The 21,084-nt window shown below is 42.1% G+C and overlaps 1 protein-coding gene across 3 annotated transcripts in view; it reads right to left on the minus strand.

Moving 5' to 3' along the window:
• Positions 1–5,619: 5,619 nt before the first annotated feature.
• KIAA1210 (KIAA1210 ortholog) overlaps positions 5,620–21,084 on the minus strand; it is a 59,112-nt gene continuing 43,647 nt past the window's right edge. For all 3 annotated transcript variants that reach the window (XM_075435749.1, XM_075435748.1, XM_075435750.1), the window contains 7 exons: positions 20,132–20,197; positions 16,078–16,290; positions 14,871–14,973; positions 12,205–13,791; positions 11,297–11,445; positions 10,491–10,596; positions 5,620–6,195 (listed from right to left, as the gene is read on the minus strand). In XM_075435749.1, the coding sequence (XP_075291864.1) occupies positions 6,023–6,195; positions 10,491–10,596; positions 11,297–11,445; positions 12,205–13,791; positions 14,871–14,973; positions 16,078–16,290; positions 20,132–20,197 (2,397 nt within the window). In that variant the 3' untranslated portion in view covers positions 5,620–6,022. The remainder of the gene's footprint in view (positions 6,196–10,490; positions 10,597–11,296; positions 11,446–12,204; positions 13,792–14,870; positions 14,974–16,077; positions 16,291–20,131; positions 20,198–21,084) is intronic.

A 21,084-nucleotide genomic window follows, 5' to 3' on the forward strand; every position in this document is an offset into this window, starting at 1 on the left:
CCTCTAAAAAATAAACAGCTTTTAAAAGAGCTTATTTTTAAATCTCTCCTACCACAATAAGAATAATAATAGCATCTCACTTTTTTCATAGTCAGTAATATGCCCCTCAAGTCAGGGGAAGCTGCTAAACTTTGGCTTAACTCACTTCTGAGAAGCTGCATTTTTACACATAGATCATTTGAAGTGCTGTGCTGCTGTGGACTTGACCAGCAGGTCACAGCAAGCTTTGATTTGCAGTGCAGTCAAGGTGCTCACCTGCTTAATGTGGTTCAGAACAAGGAATGAAGTTTAGTAACAAAGCATGACCTCTCCTGAAGCAAATAAAGTGGAAATGCATGGACTGCAACAAATGAAAGGAAAAAAGAGAGAAGCTGCAGGTGGCAGTGGCACCTCTGATGTATTTCCATTCATTTACAGGAACACATGAAGCTCTGCTTCCTCATGTGCAGAGAAGAGACGCACGAAGAGCTTCACTACTTAAAGGTCCCTGTCAACTCCTCTCCTTGTGGTTAGACACATCCCGCTATGGAAGAGTAATTTGAATTGCAGCTTCCCACTCTAAGGCTTTTGTTTCCCAACTTGAACTGTCATTCTTCCCTAGCCATTCACCTTCATCCAGCCATGCCCCTTCATCCATCCAGCTGGAAATGCCTGAGTAACCTTTTTGTTCTGGGCAGATGCATGGTGTTGTGTTCCAAGTTCAGAATTTACAGTTTATTATTTCACCTGCCTACTTCCATAAAAGACATTAAAAAACATTTTCAATGAAAAGCAGAACTTTCAGTCAACCTCTGCACCAAGGACTATCCCAGACTGTAACAACAATAGCCTGCAAATATTGACAGCTTGGGTGCAATGCTTCCTGCCAGCATGGAAGAGAGTGCAACAACTACAGCAAGCAAGAAACCAAGGTCAGAATCCTAAACAGATGCTCACAGTCCCGACATACAAGAGGTTCCACATCATCATTACTAACATTTTGGTGACAGCTGATGAGACAAGTTTGTCAAATCTTATAACCAGGATAAATCTCTAACAAAAACGTAGGTAGCCTAACACACACTAGAGGAAAAGACACAGAGAGATGTTTGCCTTATTTATTAGGCTGCTAATCACATCTCTCATTACCACTATCCTTCAGATGTACCACCTTCCAGTAGCAGTTCTGAAGGACAAAGTATCTCCACAGGCTAATATCTTTCCTGTATTGATCTCAAAAGCACTTAACTGAGCAGGTGGCACAAACTCAGGAATTACAGCATTTCTAAGCTGAGAACATCTACTGTAATACTTCAAAACAAATTGCATTTAATATCTTAGATTACAGCACTTAAAAAGACACAATGTAATGGGGGGGGGGGGGGCTCTCCAAACTTTCTAACATGAAAAGGGCTAGTGTTCAGTGTTTACAGTATGGTTAGCCTTTACTTGCTATTCTAAGACTTTCTTTCTAAATACAATAATTGCAATGAGTATTGGCTCCTCAGTTATATCTGAATTCTATAATTTATTCTTTGGCTCTGTTTAAAGAGCTGTGTATACAAGATTCTTGTAATAAAAATGTGCTAGAGCAGAAGTGTGTACCTTTGGAAATTTTGGAGTCTTTTTCCCTCATTTAAACTGACTCATTCCCTCTTGTCCCCAAACCCACTTATTTACAAGTAGATTCCCGGCTGGGTGATAACATAACAGATTCTCTTTTAGCCCAAGTCTTTACGGTTCACTGTTACAGCAAAAGGAATCTCCATAATCTACAGCTAAGTGCATGCCAAGTTGCTGTTTGTCTCTCTAGTCTCTTCTGTAAAATCATCAGGTTCCACAGCTGGCTGGGATGAAGATCAGCCTCTAGCCAGGCAGCAGTTGTTCTAAGCAGCAGTTAAAATGCCAAACTGCAATACTCATTTGGACATGTTCACGTATCTTTCCGCATGGCCCCACTGCAGGCCTGAATTCACCACGTAACCTACCTTTCCCCATCATCTTCACCAATTCTCAGGGGCTTCTTGTAACAGCAAGGCAAAGTATTTTTTCCATACTTTATAGATTCAAAACCTCCACCAAATTACACATAGAAATGCACCTCTCCTTCAGACCCCTCTGCATTAATGGAATAATGCGTAATTCTCTGCACTAATAAAAGCCTCCCATCTCCTTACTGTAGTAGCGCACATATAAATATACAGTGAAATCCACTTTCTGTAACAGTGAGAAGCCTTCTGCGCTCCTCGGGGATGGCACCAGCACCCTCTGCTGTCACGCAGCCGCAGGGAAGTCAACTGGAACCCCAGTCGCTGTACTGTGTGCCCGGAACTTCAGCAACCTCTTTCCAGAGCCTCCACTGAAGATCCTGAGCTGTAAAACCTCACAATGACATTCTGCAATGAACTCGGCACCTCAAGACAGCTTATGTTCAAAGACAGTGACTGTGTCTAGAAATAATCACCCAAAATATTAGTTACTTGCTAGAAAGCTACACTAGGATGACAGGAAATCAAAGCCATGTTAACAGAGCTATAAAGTTCTATAAATGCATCAATAAATGACAGATATTTCAATGTTTGTCTCAAATCCCATCTTCTAAACTCTTGTGATTACATCTGGGTTTTTTCTCTATATGCATTTAAGATCTTTGTCGGTGACATGGACAGTGGGATTGAGTGCACCCTCAGCAAGTTTGCCGATGACACCAAGCTGGGTGGTGTGGTCGACATGCTGGAGGGAAGGGATGCCATCCAGAGGGACCTGGACAGGCTTGAGAGGCAGGCCTTTGCCAACCTCATGACATTCAACAAGGCCAAGTGCAAGGTCCTTCACCTGGGTTGGGGCAATCCCAAACACAAATATAGCCTGGATGGAGAATGGATTGCGAGCAGCCCTGAGGAGAAACACGTGGGAGTGCTGGTTGACAAGAAGCTCAACACCCGGCAATGTGCGCTCACAGCCCAGAAGGCCAACCGTACCCTGGGCTGCATCCCCAGCAGCATGGCCACCAGGGCGAGGGAGGGGATTCTGCCCCTCTGCTCCACTCTGCTGAGGACCCATCTGGAGTCCTGTGTCCAACTCTGGAGGCCTCAGCACAGGAGAGACATGGAGCTGTTTGAGCGGGGCCAGAGGAGGCCACAAAAATGATCCAAGGGCTGGAACCCCTCTGCTGTGAAGAGAGGCCAAGAGAGTTGGGGTTGCTCAGCCTGGAGAAGAGAAGGCTCCAGGAGAACATTATTGGGGCCTTCCAGTACCTGAAAGGGCCTACAAGAAAGCTGGAGAGGGACTTTTTACAAGGGCCTACAGGGACAGGACAAGGGGTAATGGCTTTAAACTAAAAGAGGGGAGAATTAGATTAGATATAAGGAAGAAATTCTTTACTCTGAGGGTGGTAAGGCACTGGCACAGGTTGCCCAGAGAAGCTGTGGATGCCCCCTCCCTGGCAGGGCTCAGGGCCAGGTTGGATGGAGCTCTGAGCAACCTGGTCTGGTGGAAGATGTCCCTGCTCATGGCAGGGGGCTTCAAACTAGTTGGTCTTTAAGGTCCCTTCCAACCCAAACCATTCGATGATTCTATGCTTTTTGTTCTCTTGGCTGCAGAGAGAAACTTGAAAACATCAATTTCAGAAATTGAGAAGGCAAGTAAATTTCAAATATAACATCACATGATTCTCATGTGGTTTTCTTCCTTTTTAAAGCAACTCCAAAATGTCTTACAGCAGCTGGCTAGCAATACCAAAACTCATTCAAATGAGTCAAAGGGTTCCTGTGACCACAAGTGCTAGCTTTCAAGCCAGCCCTGTACTGAAGGAGCAATAACTCCAGAACAAAAGGAGAGCCATCAGCTCTCTGGTGATGTTTTAAATTTTTAAACGGCTAGATTTAGAAAAGTTCATTAGTCTGAGCAGCTGCGTTGATCAGTCCTAGGCCACACAAAATAATCCCAAAACAAGATCTACGCAGTATATCCATATATAGAGTCTATATTGACCAAAGACCTCTCTATTTTTTCCTTAATGAATGAGGGCCATGAGTCACTCTTCTTTACCCAGGACTTGTATCATCATCACTGGCAACAGCATTTAATTGTAAACCAAATATGGGAATGGAATACAAAAGGGGTTCCTTTAAGACAAGGATTACAAAAACATATATACATACCAAAACATAAAAGACAAAAATAATATTAAGGTCAAAAGAAAACATAGAGAAAGAGAGATTATAGTATCATTTGCAGTACTTTGGGTGAAGGATCACAATCCACACTAATAAAAGAAGAGAGTTTGCTGAATGTAAAAATGCACATATTTTACACAGGGTCAGTAAGCTTGTGATGGGCTGGCAGCTGTACAAAACTTCAGGAATCAAAGCTGACTGTGTTCATTTACATTACACTCAAAAGTTTCAGAGAAATACAAATGTTTCAGTTCTTTGTAAGACAAGATACACTTCCTAAAATAGAGAAAAACAAGTAGTAAAATGGGCATGGATTACCAAGCCCATGTGAAACTCTTTCTGGTGTTAGTACAAAATAAACAGTGTCTATAGCCTCAGTGAGCCTACTTGGGTGAGTAAGTTTTCACCTATATTAAAAAAAAAAAAAAAAGAAATCACAGTCTAGCTCCTAATTAATACTGTTTTCAAATTGCAAGAGCTACATATTAAATTCAGGCCAAGACTGGAAGATTAAAGTCTTGCCGGAGCTGACTTGAAACCAAATTTTTTGTCTTGCAGTTAATCCTATCAATCGATAACATTTTCCTTAAAAATACCTACCAATTTTCCAGCTAAAATCTATCCATCAGCCAAATCAGCATTCACATTTTGCACTGACTGTCAACAAAAACTACATAAATGTGCAATGCTGCAAATAAATGAAAAGGACCAGTAAGCGCCACTGCCACTTAAGCCACTAACATCATTTCACAAAGCTGCTTTTTCAGATGTCTGCTTCCTTCAAAGTCAATAGCAAAATTTCTGTCAACTTAAGTGACTGCAAGGCCAGGCCCTGAGAGAAGAATCCCTTCCCAGCTGCACAGTCTTAGACTGATGTGGAGTTACTGGTTAAAGACTGATGAGGCAAGGTGCAAAGCAGATGCTCCTTTTATCACTAATACTAAATACACCTGACTCAATACATATCCACATGATCACGGAGAATAGAGTGGCATTTGTTGAAAACAAGATGCCACTTTCTAGGTAGCAAATAGTTCCCATCCCCAAAACACTCTTTAAGAGAGACAACTGGCTGAGGAATCTCACAAAAAATATATCACTATTGGCCGCAATTAAATGAAGGACTTTGTTTTTGTAGAATGGCCAAATTATCCCAGGTTTCCAAAGGTGTAACCAAAAGCAGAGTATGTGCTAGAGTGTGTTGGTTTTCTAGTGCATGGGAGAGAACCGAAGGTGTGTAGCTCTGGGCCATTCCAGCAGGCATCAATGAGCAAAGCACAAGACCTACAGCTTTGTGACTTCAAACCATCCAAAAGTCAGAATCACTCCAACTCACAATGCTGTTTAGATCCTATAGCTATCAGAAAACAGATCCATTAACGACCAGAAGCAAAGTTAGACTGCCCATCCCAGAGCATTAGAGAAAGAAGTGTGATGACGTCAATGCCGATGAGTCATGATGTGTCAGTGCCCAGCATTATATCTATTTTATAGCATACATTAATTTCTTAGCCAAAGCCACATTGCATAAAACACTGTATAGTCTGCGGAAACTTTAAAAACATATTTTGCAAGGGAAATATTTCAAAAGCCCGAAGCATATCTTCTTAGAACGTCACCATCAGGTGTGTAAGGATATAACAAATTGATCGAATTTTCCTAGTATTTGGTAGCAGGAAATGCTCAGCTTCCTAATACTTCAAATAAAGCCTGCAATGGCATGTCTTCATTGCGTATTTACATACAACAGTCTAATCAAAAGTTTTAAGGCTCTTATTTCTCAAAAAAACAGTCACAGTAAAGAAGTGATTCAATGGAGTTAACGCAGCTATTGGCAATACAAAGAAGGATGCTCATATCATTTGCTATTGTACAATCTGGGGCATTTCACTCCATGCTTTGGCTTTCTTCTTGGCCAGGGATAGCCACGGTGGTTCAGCAGGGCTGCATGGTGTCATTGGCAAGTTAGAGGAGATTCTTGCTTCCTTTTCAACAGCAGGAATCACAGATGCTTCCTGAGCAATAGGTCCAACTTTACCTGCCAACAAGAAGATATCCATCACTCATCAGAAGGCTCTAGAGTTAAAAACTCAGTTTCTGCCAATAATATTTCCCTCTCTCTAAAGCAATTGTTTTATAGCTCAGAATGTTTTTGACTCAAAAAATGAGTCAGAGGAATTGTTAAACAAGGTATCGCTAATACTATCTGGTCCAGCTACAAGAAGGACTAGCTATTGCAATGGAAAAATCGATACTAAGATGTTAGTGAATAATCTGACCGTAAAAGAATCTTCTCCTCAGTCCCAATAGCAAGTGTCTAAGCCCTGACAAATGAAGTTCTTAAAATTCTTCAAGCATGTGGATATTATAGCCCCAGGTATTTTTATAATTCATATTCTTGGCTAACTCGTTTCTTAATATTTTTGAACTCTTAATTTCCATGACAGTGCACAGCAAGGAGATCCACAGGCTTATTCTGCTCTGTGAATGCAAGAAAATCTAGGAATAAGACTCCTGAGTATGCAGGAAAACGGAAACAACATATCTGCAGGGCAAGGATCACCCCAGGCTTACTGTGGGGTTGAAAGTAACCGGTGTAAGTTTTTTAACACAGAGAAGCCTTAAGGGTATTTTTTCAGTCTTCACTGCCAGCATAAATATTACTCCAGCAATACTATTAAATACTAGGCAGGGATCAAACTAGTGCTTGATGTTCTTGGACTTGTAAGCCAAGAAGGTGGAATTCTGGTGGGGCTAGGCGTTCCTCTTCATGCAGCCTAACATAAGCCTGTCATCCTCGCAGAGGACAGAGGAATACAGATAACACTCCTTGTATGGCTTTGAGTTACTATTTAGAAAAAGCCTCCTCCATCCATCTTGTTTGAAAATTTTCAAGATTAATGTCTTCAGATCAATAGACTGGAACAGTGCTTTACAGAATGCAGCTCTGAACAGATGAAGCTCTCATTGCTCACAACATTGTTCACAAGTGTTTCAACATTGTGCTCTCTCTGTCCATTTCAACCCAGGCAGTACCTCATTTCTGTAAGTCAAACTGAGAAAATTCAAACTTTTTTCTCATATTTGATTAGTCTGTGTGTGGCATGTGGCAGGCATGATGAGGCTGCTGTGCTTCAGCACAAGAACAGAGGCCACATGGGGACTTAAGCAATGTTAAGTACAAGAAGCTTGATTGTGCTTGCAATGAGATCAATGGAAAATGTCCATCAGCTCCATCAGTCACACTCCTGAGCAAAGGCAAAGAACCTTCCTATCTCCACTCAGGAGGTCTCTGGCCTTTTAAAAATCCTGGCTCATTGGTAGTTCTTGCAGGAGGCAAGCTGTTCTTAGGAATACTGGAGGAAGTACACTACCCATTAACAACAGGCTGCAGCTCTACATACACAGCAAATTTTTCAGAGGTATCTACAGTGATGTAGGAATTTAAGTGCTACTGAAATTTTGATTCTGGAAATGAATTTTCACATTTTGGGAAGACTTCCTTCTTTGTAATAAGCAAAAGCGAGTCTAAGGCCCTTTGCATGCTCTCAACATCACAAGGTAAAACAAGACCCAAAAACGGTGGCTCTTGCCTGTTTGAGGGAAGATGGGCTTTGGGAGAAACCTCACCATGCTTAGGATGAAGTAGGAGAGAGAAGAGACAAGATAAATGTTGGTCGACGACCTGCTGGAAAAGAGCCAGCAGTGTGCCCAGGTGGCCAAGAAGGCCAACAGCATCCTGGCTTCTATCAGGAATGGTGTGGCCAGCAGGAGTAGGGAGGTGATCGTCCCCTTGTACTCGGCACTGGTGAGGCCGCACCTCGAGTATTGTGTTCAGTTTCGGGCCCCTCATGACAAAAAAGACATTAAGGTGCTGGAATATGTCCAAAGAAGGGCAACAAAGCTGGTGAAGGGTGTGGAAAACAAGTCTTACGAGGAGTGGCTGAGGGAACCTGAAGGGAGGTTGTAGTGAGGTGGGTGTCAGTCTCTTCTCCCCAGTAACAGGCAATAGGACAAGAGAAAACAGCCTCAAGCTGCGTCAGGGGAGGTTTAGATTGGACATTAGGAAAAATTTCTTCAACAAAATGGTTGCCAAGCATTGGAACAGGATTCCAGGGAAGTGGTTGAGTCACCATCCCTGGAGGTGTTTAAAAGACGTGTGGATGTGGTGTTTAGGGACATGGTTTAGTGGTGGACTTGGCAGTGTTAGGTTAATGGTTGGACTCAATGATTTCAGGGTCTGTTTCAACCTAAACGATTCTATGATTCTAAGCAATCTTCCCTTGGTTATGATGGGCTGCCACACAGCAGTAACAAAACGGTCACACTCAGTAAAGTAAGGATCTAATTTCTCGTAATTCTCTCCCAAAGTTGACCTTGAGCTGTCCTGGCTCTTGCTGTTGTGTGCAAGATGTAGGCATTGAACAGAAAACTGCTAACAGTTAACATCAGCCAAAAACCATGATCCAAATTAATAACTCCTCTGGATATTAAATCTACATCCTTTCCACCACCAGCACCTTCAACCAGACAAATTGCTGACTGTGCTAATGGGAACCAAATCAGAGGAGAGTTTACACGTGGTATTTCCAATTTCCTACTCATGTGCTGACAGTGCTGAACATTTCCTAAACAACAGGGCATGGTTTTCTGACCAGTAGAGGAGCAGTGTTCTCCTTAAACATCAACATTAGTCAGAGCTGTTTGAGGTATTCAAGGAGTGGAAGACTAGTATATGCCTACAAGTGCTGTCCCTGCAAGGGAGGAAACAGTCATTGGATGTCAGGAAACTGGGCCAATTCTTGGGAAGAGGTGATGCAGAAAAACTTGTAATTCTGCTGCAAGGACCACAAGTGGTGTAAGTTCTAGTAAACGAGTAGCTGAGTACTTTGTGGAGTTCCGAATCTCGACTCAAGGCTGCTGGGTTTCCAGCGCTTACATGATTCAACATACAGAAATCCAGTCTGTTTGTGCCAGCCTTTCAAAAGATGACCTTCTAATCTGAGAAAAATCTTGGTCTGTTTACATTTCATCTCTCACTTTGCACCTAAAAACATAAGATTAAACTGTCCTGCAACAGAATCCCTTTTAAAAACTTTAGTATTTTAATCACACACACAGAGTTAGGCTGGAAACTGATATCAGAGCCTCCGTGTTGGTGCACATCCTCAGCTGGTCAGCTACCTGTATTAATGGAGAAAGCTTATTTTATAGGACCTGTAGATTAAAAAATGGGTAACAGCTCTATAAACAACTACTATAGGGAGCAGGCACAGAGGTACCCCCTACTATCTCTAACACAACAATTCTGGATGCTGGTGGATTACAGGGGGAAAGTGGCCAGGTGCACGGGCTCTCTCTAGACAGCATCTCTTACTGACAGTGTCAGCAACAGGAACCTGGAATGGAAAAGTCACTGCTCTGACGCAGTGGGGCATTTCTTACCTTCTTAGGCAGTATCTGAAATCAATAGCTTTCAGCTAGCATAATATGCTTTTACAGCTGAAGAACTGGCTTATCTATATCTAGGCTGGAGCGTGTCTCTGAGGTTTGGCACCACACTGAGCAAGCAGGGAGGGATAAGCTGAAGCCCAGCAGCAGCCTTGGAAGAGGTATGTGAGTCACGATGTCTGAGTCACACTCTTCCCCTACATCTTTCTTAGAGAGAACAACAGCTAAGAGGGCAGGAGAGGGGCCATCAAGTCTGTGCATTCACCTGAGGGTGGAACTGACTCTACCTAAATTATTCTTGATACATGGTTATCTATTAAACACATCCAGCAATGGAAACTGCACACACTCTGTAAGCAACCTATGCTATTCCACTCTTTACCACTCTTATTGTTAGAAAGTATTTCTTAATGTCTAAGCTAAACCTCCCCTGGTGCATTTTAAGCTCATAAAGGGCGTAAAGACTAGTCTTGTCCTCTGCAGCAAATTAAGTTGTCTTCTCTAGACTAAACAACTCCACTCCCATCAGTATTTCCTGGCTGACTGGAGGTCCAGAAGACCTGACCTTTTTTGCTGCTCTCTTCTGGACACTCTCCAACTTCAACTGCTATTGTTTAGTACTGACCTTTGCCAATTATAAATCACTATACTGTTTATGTGCCATTCCATGAACTGGCAGTGGAGAGAAAAGTTCCTCACTTGTTTTCTTTGCTGAGCAAGCCAATACATTGACTTATATGCAAACTATAGTCTGAACAGACCTTATACATAGAAGTGTGCTGATTATCAAAAAAGTAGCTATCTCCCCCCATTACCTGCCACCCAATCCACTTACTGGTGTAAACTGTCACCCCTATGTAAAGATGTAAAGAGAGAGAATACCTGCTGCAGCAGACACACTGGTCTTCATTTGTGTTTTCTTGTCCTGAGAGCTCAAGCTGGAAGGCATATTCTTCTTCAGTATGTTCTCACTAGCACAGATCCCTTGCTACAACAGGAGGACAGAAGAAAAGAATACAACTAAGAAACCCGCCAGGCACTGGCACTCGTAAGGCTCACCCTGGCAACATCTCTAAACCTGACTGTGGAAAGGCAGCAAAAGCCAGACAAGGACGGTTGGTTGGACACACCCTGTGGGAGGGAGCGAGGAGGCAAGAAGGAAGACAGCTGCTACAAATACAGGGTTACTTCACATGCAGGCAAGTTATCCTCTCTCTCTTATGGATGGGGAATTGAAGAACCTGCCCAAGATACACACGAAACTTGTGCAAGAGTCAGTGGAAAAGCCACCAAACTTTCAGTACTCAGTCTCCAGAACAGAGCAGTGAATGCAGTCTGTAGGTCACTAACAGCAAGGAAGCTACCGCAACTCAAAGCAGCTCTTAGGCTACATAAATACATTCTGGGCAATAGGCAAGCTCTGAAAAGGTTCTGGTTTGAGCAGTGCAAAGGAACATATAGGAGGATCCAGCTCTGAAACTAATCACTGTGACAGTACAGTCACACATGTGTTTGCTCACTTGCATCAGTTGTCTGTCTCAATACATTTTGGAGGCCAGTCCTGAAAATCTCTCTTTGAGCAGTGCTCACAACGCACCTCCCATGAAGATGATATTGAACAGCTTAAAAAAGTACCCAGGCAGTCTGGTGCAGCATTCACACCCATGCAACATTACTTGGTACTCTACCTCCTCTTGATGCACTTTGGTCAAAGCTTTGTCTTCTGCTTTATGTTCTTTGGCAAGAGGGTGGTCCTGGAAACCCTTTTGTTTCAGTTTTGCCATGGAGATCCAAGCTGGTTCAGAGGAAGCTGTTTCCAAATGTGAGGAGACTTTTTCTACAAAAGAAGCATTTTTGAAGTAAAGAAGGGATTTAGGTCAAGTCAGTCTAAAGCTAATGTTTTGTGTCTTAAATCCTTCAGAATCTGTAATACACTTTGAACAGTGCACAGATAAAATTACCTTCCCTGATGATTTTGTCTTTGGCAATAACTGTTTTTATGTTCATTCCGGAGTTTTTGACCTGGCTCTGCTTCCGTTTAAGTCAATGGCAGAACTCCCACTGAGATCATTGTGAACTGGATTTTGCCTTTGAAATGACACCCTTACATTGCAGATTAAATCAGTATGATAACCATGACTTTTTCACGTAGGCAGTAAAATATAGGCTGCCTTTCACTTTTTAAATATTTTAAATGAAGTGATTGTAGAAAAAAATCCAATCACACCTACTGCAATTCCTAGTTAAGGTTTGAACTGCTGCAGTCTGGAAAATTAACTACAAAACAGCACCAAGTTTTACAAAGCTGTGTTAAAACTCCAACTATAAGCACAAGTAGGTCGTACCAGAAATGTTTCAGAGGCCCTTAAGCTATTACTCTGTTGTTATTCTGGCTGGAACACACCCCTCATTAAGATAAGCTAAGAATTCTCTTTACTGGCCAAATCATCATGCCAATTAAATTATGGTGCTGACAAACTCAAGGCTGAATTTGGTCCTCGTCAAGAGGACTTTTATCTTCTGTTTGCCCCTCTGCCAAGGTTCTTACATGACCACTGTTTTCTACAATGTTTGGATAAAAATACAGCACAAATACCTGGAGGTTTATGACCATTTTGCTTCTTTGCCACTTCTGACCTCCTCTTTGGAGGATTTTTGTCTTCTAGGAGATCTGGTTTTTTAACAAATGATTTTGTGCTGACGGGAAGGCCTGGAGGTGGCTTCCCAGTGCCCACTGATTTCTGATCCTCCTTGACTGAAGCAGAACAAGCAGGGGGAACAGCTGAGGGCATCAGCTTTGGAGACTCAGCACGGCTTTCATTCTGGTATTTTAGTAAAGAAGACGTTCTCCTTAGTCTGACCCCAAATGGGTTTTCAATATTTTGTGCCTCATGGTCTGCCCACTCCATAGAAGAATTCAAATGCAAATCGCTGTCCTTACAATCTCGATCGAATCTATCCGAGTTGGTTTTTGCTGATTCCTGGATGACTGCATCAAAACGTGTGTGTTCTTTTGTCATTCCTTCAAACAACTCTGGTCTTATAGGGGACGTCGGGGAACTTCTGATATAGGAATCTTCCTTTGAATTTGAACCCCCTGAAAGAGATCTTTGCCATGCTGGTGCAATGGTAAATCTGACTGGTTTAGCAGAAGCAGTCTTCAGTGGACTTTTTACATTTTCATCTGAAGATCTACTGTCTTCCACTGTTTTTCTGTGAGAAGCTGTACTGCTTATCTGGTACTCCTTATTGTCGTCATCAGAAGAGGTATTGCTCTTCAAGCCAGCCAGACTTGATGAGGCAAGACATCCAATGGAAAGTTTTTCAGAAATGTATGATGTGTTGGCCTGTTGACTGCCTTGGTTACCCTTCGAAACAGAAACAGTTTCTGCTTTCAAACATGCTTCCGATTTACTGGGAGGTAGTATGCAACCTGCTTGCAAGACAGATGCAGCAGTGTCTATTTTTTTTTCTGCATTGGCTTTGGATGACTGAAATTCTATTATTTCACAAATTTCTTTGTCATTTCTTGTTAGTGAACTGTTTTCAGGCTTCAAAACAGCCACTGTCTTGATGTCAGAAGATGACTCTGAATCGGCTACCAGAACCGGTAAAGTGCTTGGTGAGACAGCGTGGTTGAAATGATTCTCAGTAGTACCCAAGCAGGCTTCTACTTTGCCAGTGAACAGTGAATCCTCCTTTTTCTGGTCTTTGATGTTTGGGTCCACAGAACTTACTGCGGACCTTTGTGCAACATATGCCAATATATCTATGCCCTCTGTTTCCACACCATTGCTAAACAAGTCAGCTGCTAGTATGTCTGGAAACACAACAGCTTCTCCTTCAACTTGTTGCAATTTTGAAAGTGCAGATACTTCAACATTGGTATTTTGCTGATGTAATTTCAATTCGTCAGCAGACTCATCTGAACAGTCCGACACTTTTGCACTGTGGTGTTCCTCCAGGTTCATTGGAGAAGGCTCAGGTCTCAGAAGGGGTGCAGCTGCTTTGTAGTGATGGTCCACGGCTGGAAGGCATGCACTCTCTTGCAGCAAAGCACAAGAGTCTTCTGCCAAAAGTGTGGAATCAGGAGAGTCATGGGCAGCATCAGTGGGACTTTTTACACTTGCTGTCTCCTTAAAATCGCTTCCCTTTGCACAATGTCCCACCTGCGGTGACGGCCCTATATTAAACAGAGGAGAAGAGCATGCACTTAAAGGTTACAATTCAAGCACCATCCATATTAGTAATTCATTCCAGACAGTGCAGTCATTTAGCATGATTTCCCCACGTCTGGCCACCACCATCTGATAAATAAGTCTGTTAAAAGCATATTTAGAAATGGGCTGTCCAAGTGAGGAGACTAACAAAGTTTTTACCTAAACCCGGGAACAACTGTAAGTTGTTGTTGTCTGCTTAAGGTATACCAAATCAGTTGCTGTTTATTTCTTTTCTGTGCATACCCCAAGTTGTAAGACTGCTAGCTGGATTTCCCTAGACATTTCTTCATGCGTATGCCTAGAAAGGCTGTCTAGAATGACATGGAGGATTTTCTGTATTTAAGTAGAACATCTCGGCATCAGGTAGCTCTGCCTCTGCAGCTCCAGCAGGGCTGCTGGACGTCTGGATAGCTTAGATGTGTCTGCATGCACAGCAACTCTGATGGGTGACAGCACCAGGTCCCAAGTCTGCCCTGACAACAAAGTGCCAACACTCCCACTATGCTATAGCGTTACCATCAGCCAGGGCATTCGTAATGCAGTGCTAAAGAGACAAGTCTTTGGTGCTGTTTTGGAGAATTTTCATTTGTTTTTATAATTTACAATTACAATTGTGTTACCACTGGCAATTAGCTGTTACTCAAATTATAAACGTGGAGGTGGTAAAGGAAGGTCTCGTAAACACAAGCCAAGTCAATTTACACACATAACAGATATAATGCTGAGGTTTTTCTGAGTTTCAGGGAACTCAGATCCCCAGTCAATGAGATCCAGCCAACCGTGTAGCACAGGTACTTCTGAACATGGTACTTTCACCTCATGTATTTTTTTAATACTGCCCTCAAAGTTCACCATTTTAGTACCACTGTGTTGGGTGGAGTACATGACTTTTTCCACCATAACATTTAGCAGCCAGGATTGGTTTTATGATATAAAACCTAAAGATACCTAGTTTGAAAGGACTCACAAATCAGACAGGTCCTGTCAGCCTTATATAGAAGAGTTCAAGCAACCAAAGCAGCAATTCATAATTCTGCTTTACCTTCCCAATCACTTTTACGCTGGTCACCCCCAAGACATTCTGCTGAATTTCCCTTCTCTTCTGGAGTTGCGGGAAGACATGCTTCATTTTCCATCTGTTCCACCTAATGAGATGCAGTAAGAACTTTTAATTAAAGAATAATGCACAAAAAATTGTATTTTATACACACGCGTGTTTACAAATACTCAGAATATAAACACAAAACCCCGATTCTGTAATTTAACAACACTGTGGGTAATGTGCTATTCCAATTAAGAACTCATTCATGTTTAAAATGTCGAAGGCAGCCTGCTGATCTCTCTTGAATCTGAAATATTCTGGGACTGATGTATTCTGAGTGAACAAGTGTGTTTTAAGACATCACCCAAGCTACCTGGTGGCATAGAACAGACCAAGTCGGAGACGTTATCATCGCTTCTGGTGTCTCTGATTGACACCCTACAATTAGCTTTTCTCCTTCAGCACTGTAGTTGTACCAGCTGCAGCACAAAGAATATCCCGCAAAGATGCTGTAGGGCCAAGGTTTCCAAGAAAACCACATTCTGTATTACAGTCTTCCGGAATTTCTCCCCACTCCACCCCACACCCCACCTTTCTCAGGGCAGGGCAATTCTAACTCCAGGGACAGATTTTCATGTACAGTTCTCTGATGGAGAGGAAAAACGCAGTATGGAAACATTACTCCTTATTTCGGTCACACTCCAGCTCAACAACCTTTTCTATCTGGTGAGCTTCGTCTTCACAACACGTTTCCTAGAAGCCAGGATGAGAAGCATCTCATCCTACTTTCCCACATGCAGAGCCACACTCCTTCCCAAAGTTCTTCAGTCTCTCCTTTGACATACAAAGAATTAAGTTAAAGCTAATCTGAAATTACAGAAATAGACTTAGGCTTCCTTAAAACTGAAAACTAGCTTTTCAAACACGAGGACTGTTTTTACAAATTAAGTGTAACCTGCAACTTTCTTGGCTAAATAATGAAAAACTAAAGTTGCACTTCAGCTCCTATGATCTTGAAGTTTTCTAAGTACTTTTTGTTGGGTTGGTTGGTAGAAAATAGGTGGTTTCTCCTCTTCCAATGGAATAACAAAAAAAGGTAAAGGAATGTGGATAGGAAAGAAAAAAAATGGAAAAAATATTTAAAATAATATTTAAAATTCACATCCATTTCCTTCTGCGTAGTGATTCTTTTCCAGAGAAAACTTACAGGTGGGGGTTGCTGACTCTTGCTGGTAAAGCCCTTCTGTTTCCGGGGGTTTATGGCAATCCTGTGCCTCGCTGCTGAGGTGTCCAGGCAGCCGAGGGGACTGGCGGGGACAGTGAAATCGACGGGAAGGAAGCTGCTGCCTCGGGAGCCGGGGGGGCCCACAGTGGCAGAGGATGAAGGACTGATGGGCCTGGAGGAAGCTCCAGAAGGTATCTGTAAAACGCAAACACGTCACCGTACATTTTGCTTGGCTTCCGCACATCTCTGAACCAATTCCTTCGTGAGCTCACTCCATTTCAGAAGCCTGAAATGGCTATATTTTTGGACATAAATCCTCACTTTAAAATGCATGCCTACTGTCATCTCTGCAAAGAGATTACTCAATTCTGTGTGTTCAGCTGTATGTTACACAAAAGTGAAAAATATCTGTCTCTCCCTCTCACACAGCAAGAGCCTCTGCTGTCCCCTTCCCAGCTCTTGTCGGAAAAACTATTTGCAATACACGTATGTACCAGCAGGAGACACTGGTGCAATTTTTATAGCTGCCTTTTCATCCCAACAATGTGACACATTGCAGGAATATGTTATTAAAAAGCCAAGAAAGTAGTACGGATACTTGTTCCTCATTATTTCTAAGAAAGTTACCCTAGCCATTTTGCTCTTTTAATATCTGCTCTCCCAGAAAAATCAAATGCTTCTCTCCACAAGTATTCCAGAACCATCTTCCAGACAATGATGGGAACCTCACCCTCGCAGCAATGTTGCTCTGGGGAACTAAGCAGTAACCTTAGATTCTGCTAACAAAAAAAAAAGAAGGGTGTTTACAGAAGCGTGTGTAGAGAAACCCCTAAACAAGCAGTTTGACTGATTTTATTACTGTTTTGACATGTAGGCCAGTCTTTCTCAAACATCTCCAAACTTTCAGACATGCCAAACAGAATTCATTCAGTATAACATACCTGCTATTTTGGCTTTGGCCATAAAGCTAGGTGAAACACAGCCACTTAACTGTGCTTGGCATTCAGACTTTAGTTTTGTTTAAGCTTAGGATATAATACAGCATTTAAAACAGGTATGCTGATGCAGTGTTAAAGATAACGAAAGCATCTTCCCATCTGATCTACAAAAAAATGTCTAGGTACATTCTTTGTGTTTAAGATAGATAAAATTAATTTCTTTAGTCTCCATTCTTTTTTTTTTTAGTTCCTAGATCTGAAATAAACCAAAACAGAATGCATTGACAGACACAGACTCTTCTCATGAAAAAAATTTACACATTGTGAAAGATGAACACAGTAAATAAGTTATTGTTCTAATTCTGCAAGATTAATCATAAACCTATAAGGATCACTAAAACTTACAAAAATAGTAACATTGTTACTCATTCTGCATACAAGTTGTTCTGCCTTTCAATTATAAAACTACAGTTTTGCTTATTTAATATAAAAACACCTGAAGCTAGTATCTGAGCTACTGCTGTACACAAATGGCAAACTCCCTACTCCACTGAGGATTCAGGATATTTTTTGATCCAAGCACTGACAGTTGGTACCTTCTCTCAAAGACAGTGGAACAGACACAGGATTTCCACACCAGTGTTTCAGTGTAAGATAAATTTGGTGTTTGATGGTTATTGCACGCTTCCAGAAGTCCGCACAAGGAGAATGCTGCAGCTAGGAGGCCTATTTCCTAATGTGTGCTTGTGCCAAAGCACTGTTCTCAGCCCCACAAGCCGAGACCCTGTTTGCTTTTAATCAGTCCGCGTTGAAGATGCCAACCAGGAAGTCAGACTTCCGCAAACGCTATCTGGCAAAGACAGGGTAATGCTGGTTAGTATCTCTGTGAAGTCACTTGCTGCTTGCTTTGAGCGACAGGCTCGCATTTAGCTTTAGATTAGTCAGAAAGTGGGTATTTATAAATGTGGAAGGCACTGAGAAGTTATATGGGTGACACATCAGGGCTTCACACAGAGGTGACAGCAGCATGAAGCTGGGAAAACCCAGCGAAGCAGCACAGGGCAAAGAAATGAAGTAACTGTCATCTGCAGCAAGATGAATACAATAGTAAAATGCAAACCACGACACTGTGTGTAATTTCAGACTGCTTAGGATCAAATCCTCTTTTTGATTTACTAAATATATAACATTGTTAAATGGAGTAACTGGTGTAGATTTCTTGGTGCTTTTCACAATTTGCCTCATCTTTGGGATCAAGTTATTCAGTTTAACAGCTTGTATTCTGCTAGCTCAAATGCTGGTATTGCATAAATAGTTTCAAAAGTTACTGAAAAAATTATGATTATTTAGGATTTTTTTTTTAATAAACATATTGGCAAGATTTCTGCTAAGCCACATGGCTAAGAAAAATATTTGGGTAAAGGAACATACATGGTATTGTAGAGAAGCTAGACAAATTCCTAGGGAGCTGGGCAGAAAAAAGAAGAGCCTTTAAGTGGGAAATTCTGTGTGATATAGAAAAGAGAAAAAAGCTTCTCCTCTCTCTGTCTTACTTTCTCATAGTAGATGAGGCTGTAAGACTGAAAGAGCTCAAAGATTTCTCAACTGGAGAGAAAACGGCTTTTTGCATTGTAAGGAAAAAGCAGTATGCAGACTTACAAAATGGAGCATTTTAGTCAAAATATAAAACCGGAGATGAGTTTATAAAACGAACATTGAAATAATGATAAAATATATACAAGAATTTATTAAAAATAATGACAATCCAAGTTACCTAGATGACTTTGGCCTCTAGAGTTCTGTGACTAGTAGTCTACTATGAGGGGGAGACACTGCTTTATCTTTCTAATCCCAAAGCAACAGATCTAGGAATAACTGAGCAGGAGAGTGTCTGATCTCAAGCACAGACAGGAAAGTTGAGCTGGTCTTGCTCAAAGGTTGCTTTCTCCCTTAGAGATGGCTGGCCAAAGAGAGTGTGAAAGAGAAATCTTCCTTAGCAGTGGGGTAGGCACTAACTGTTTGACCCTCAAGATGTTGCCCTGGCTGCTCAAGGCCCTCTTCATCAGGAAGAAATCTTCTAGGTACCCTGTAATCTCCCCTTTACTTGTGGGGCGTTCTCAGTTCCACAGTGTTAAATTGTGTTCTCTCTGGTGAGCTTCTAAAACAGGGATTCTGTATGAAGGACTGCAAAGCTTGAGCCGAAATGGCCCATAGCAGATCTGGACCCATAAATATTCCCCTTCTCAGCTAAATGACAGATTACTTTGCTTATAAAATTGCAAGAGCCATCCCACAAAATGAATCAGCCCTGCTGGAGTGGTGGCTGCCTTTGTCACTGCATGTGAAGACCCCATTGGCATAACTGTGGTTTGACTGGTCTTTCAGACATTATATTAACTCTAGAGAAAGGCAACACAAGCAAACGTTGCAGGCTTGCCTTGAAAGCATGAGATGGACAGGAACTCAACTCAGCTTCAAGCAGCAGGGACAGTCAAGGTGAAGGTCCCATAGGCTCCTCTCCAAAAATACGACCTCTGTAAATTTTTCTGAGGTGGTCAAGGAACAGATTGTGTTGGTCTGACAGCAGAACCTGCTCCTGCTGATGGTCACTTATGATCCAAAGAAAACTGCAAATGAACACAGACCTTTTCCTGTGGAATACCTAGCATCAGAAAGGGCTGATGCTGCAATTATTTCCCATGATGAGAGATGCCTGGCATCGCTCACAAGCCACTGCTGAGGGACAGATGTTACTAAGGTATTACTGCTGTTGGGTACTGGGGCCCTGGGACATGGAAGCAGAATTGAAGTGCTTTGCCTTGTCTGGTTTTCTGTTGTGTAACTTTACAGATTTATACTGCGTCACAGAGCTGACTATGCTGTTCACACAAACCATTTACCAAGAGATTTCTGCCTCTATTTGGCTCTTATTCAACACTCTGTGACAGGCACATTTTTAGTATCATTTGCATCACTCTGGACTGTTGATAAATTGTACCCAGAACAGATTTTAAAAAAAAGATTATCGTACTGGCCCCATACAGACACCACACATGCTGTCTCAGGAAAGTTTATTAGCAGGAAAAGTAGCTATTTACCTGTTCGTCTTCACTGTCTGTCCCGCCTAAACTCAAGGAGCTATGACGCTGAACAGGGTTGGAGGACTGTGGGATAAAATAAGGAAGAGGGTAAGTCGAGGGAAGTATCACACTGAATTATCCGGGACTGGATATCCAGTGCTAATTATGAGAAAACACAAGAGGAAAGATAAAGGAAAGGGTCACTGAGTCCCTTGCTTCACAGAGTAGGTTTGATATGTGCATTGGGGATTAAACATATAGTAGGGGAGCTTTACCCTGCTGTGAGATATGCCATGAAGGTTGACCACATGAGGCAATACATTTTATAAAGTTATTCTGGCTTATTGTTTTAAGATCTTCAAATTTACAAATGTTCACATGCTCACTCAAGTCCAAAAACATGTATCTGCTACAAGAAGGCAATTCCTAAGAAAGAAGGTAATCCAACGCCCCTCCAAGTCCCATCAGGACCTGTTCTCTTCAGACTCAGCATTGTCACCTTCCCGTCAATTCAACTAATATTGCCCTGGCTTTGAGCTATTTCATTCCAAAAACAGTAACTGTTTAAGATTCTCTAGCAGTCCTCATTATTTTTGTTTTCCTCACTAGCTTTAAAACACCCAAAAACTCTTCTCCTTTCACAGGTGCAGGAAACTGCCAATCTCTCCAGCTTGTTGAAGCTGGAAGACATGGGAAGTTTTTGTGCGGTGTGAGTGCCTCAGCTTGTTCTCGGACTGGAATTGGAACAGTCACAGTAACACAACACTCACCCGTGAATCATTCACTTCTTATGCTTTCTGCCATACAGACCTGCCAGGAGAGACTGCCTTGCCCAAAGACACCAAGAGTTGTCAGATCAACTGAGTTTCTCTCCTCCTTCCCTAATGATATAGGTCACAACTGCCCCGGCACTGGTCTATACAAAAGCATAGAAAATTGTACTCAGAAGGGGTATTTGTAAGGCCACTTCC

This window comes from Opisthocomus hoazin, chromosome 14, assembly GCF_030867145.1.
Source record: "Opisthocomus hoazin isolate bOpiHoa1 chromosome 14, bOpiHoa1.hap1, whole genome shotgun sequence".
NCBI lineage: Eukaryota > Metazoa > Chordata > Aves > Opisthocomiformes > Opisthocomidae > Opisthocomus > Opisthocomus hoazin.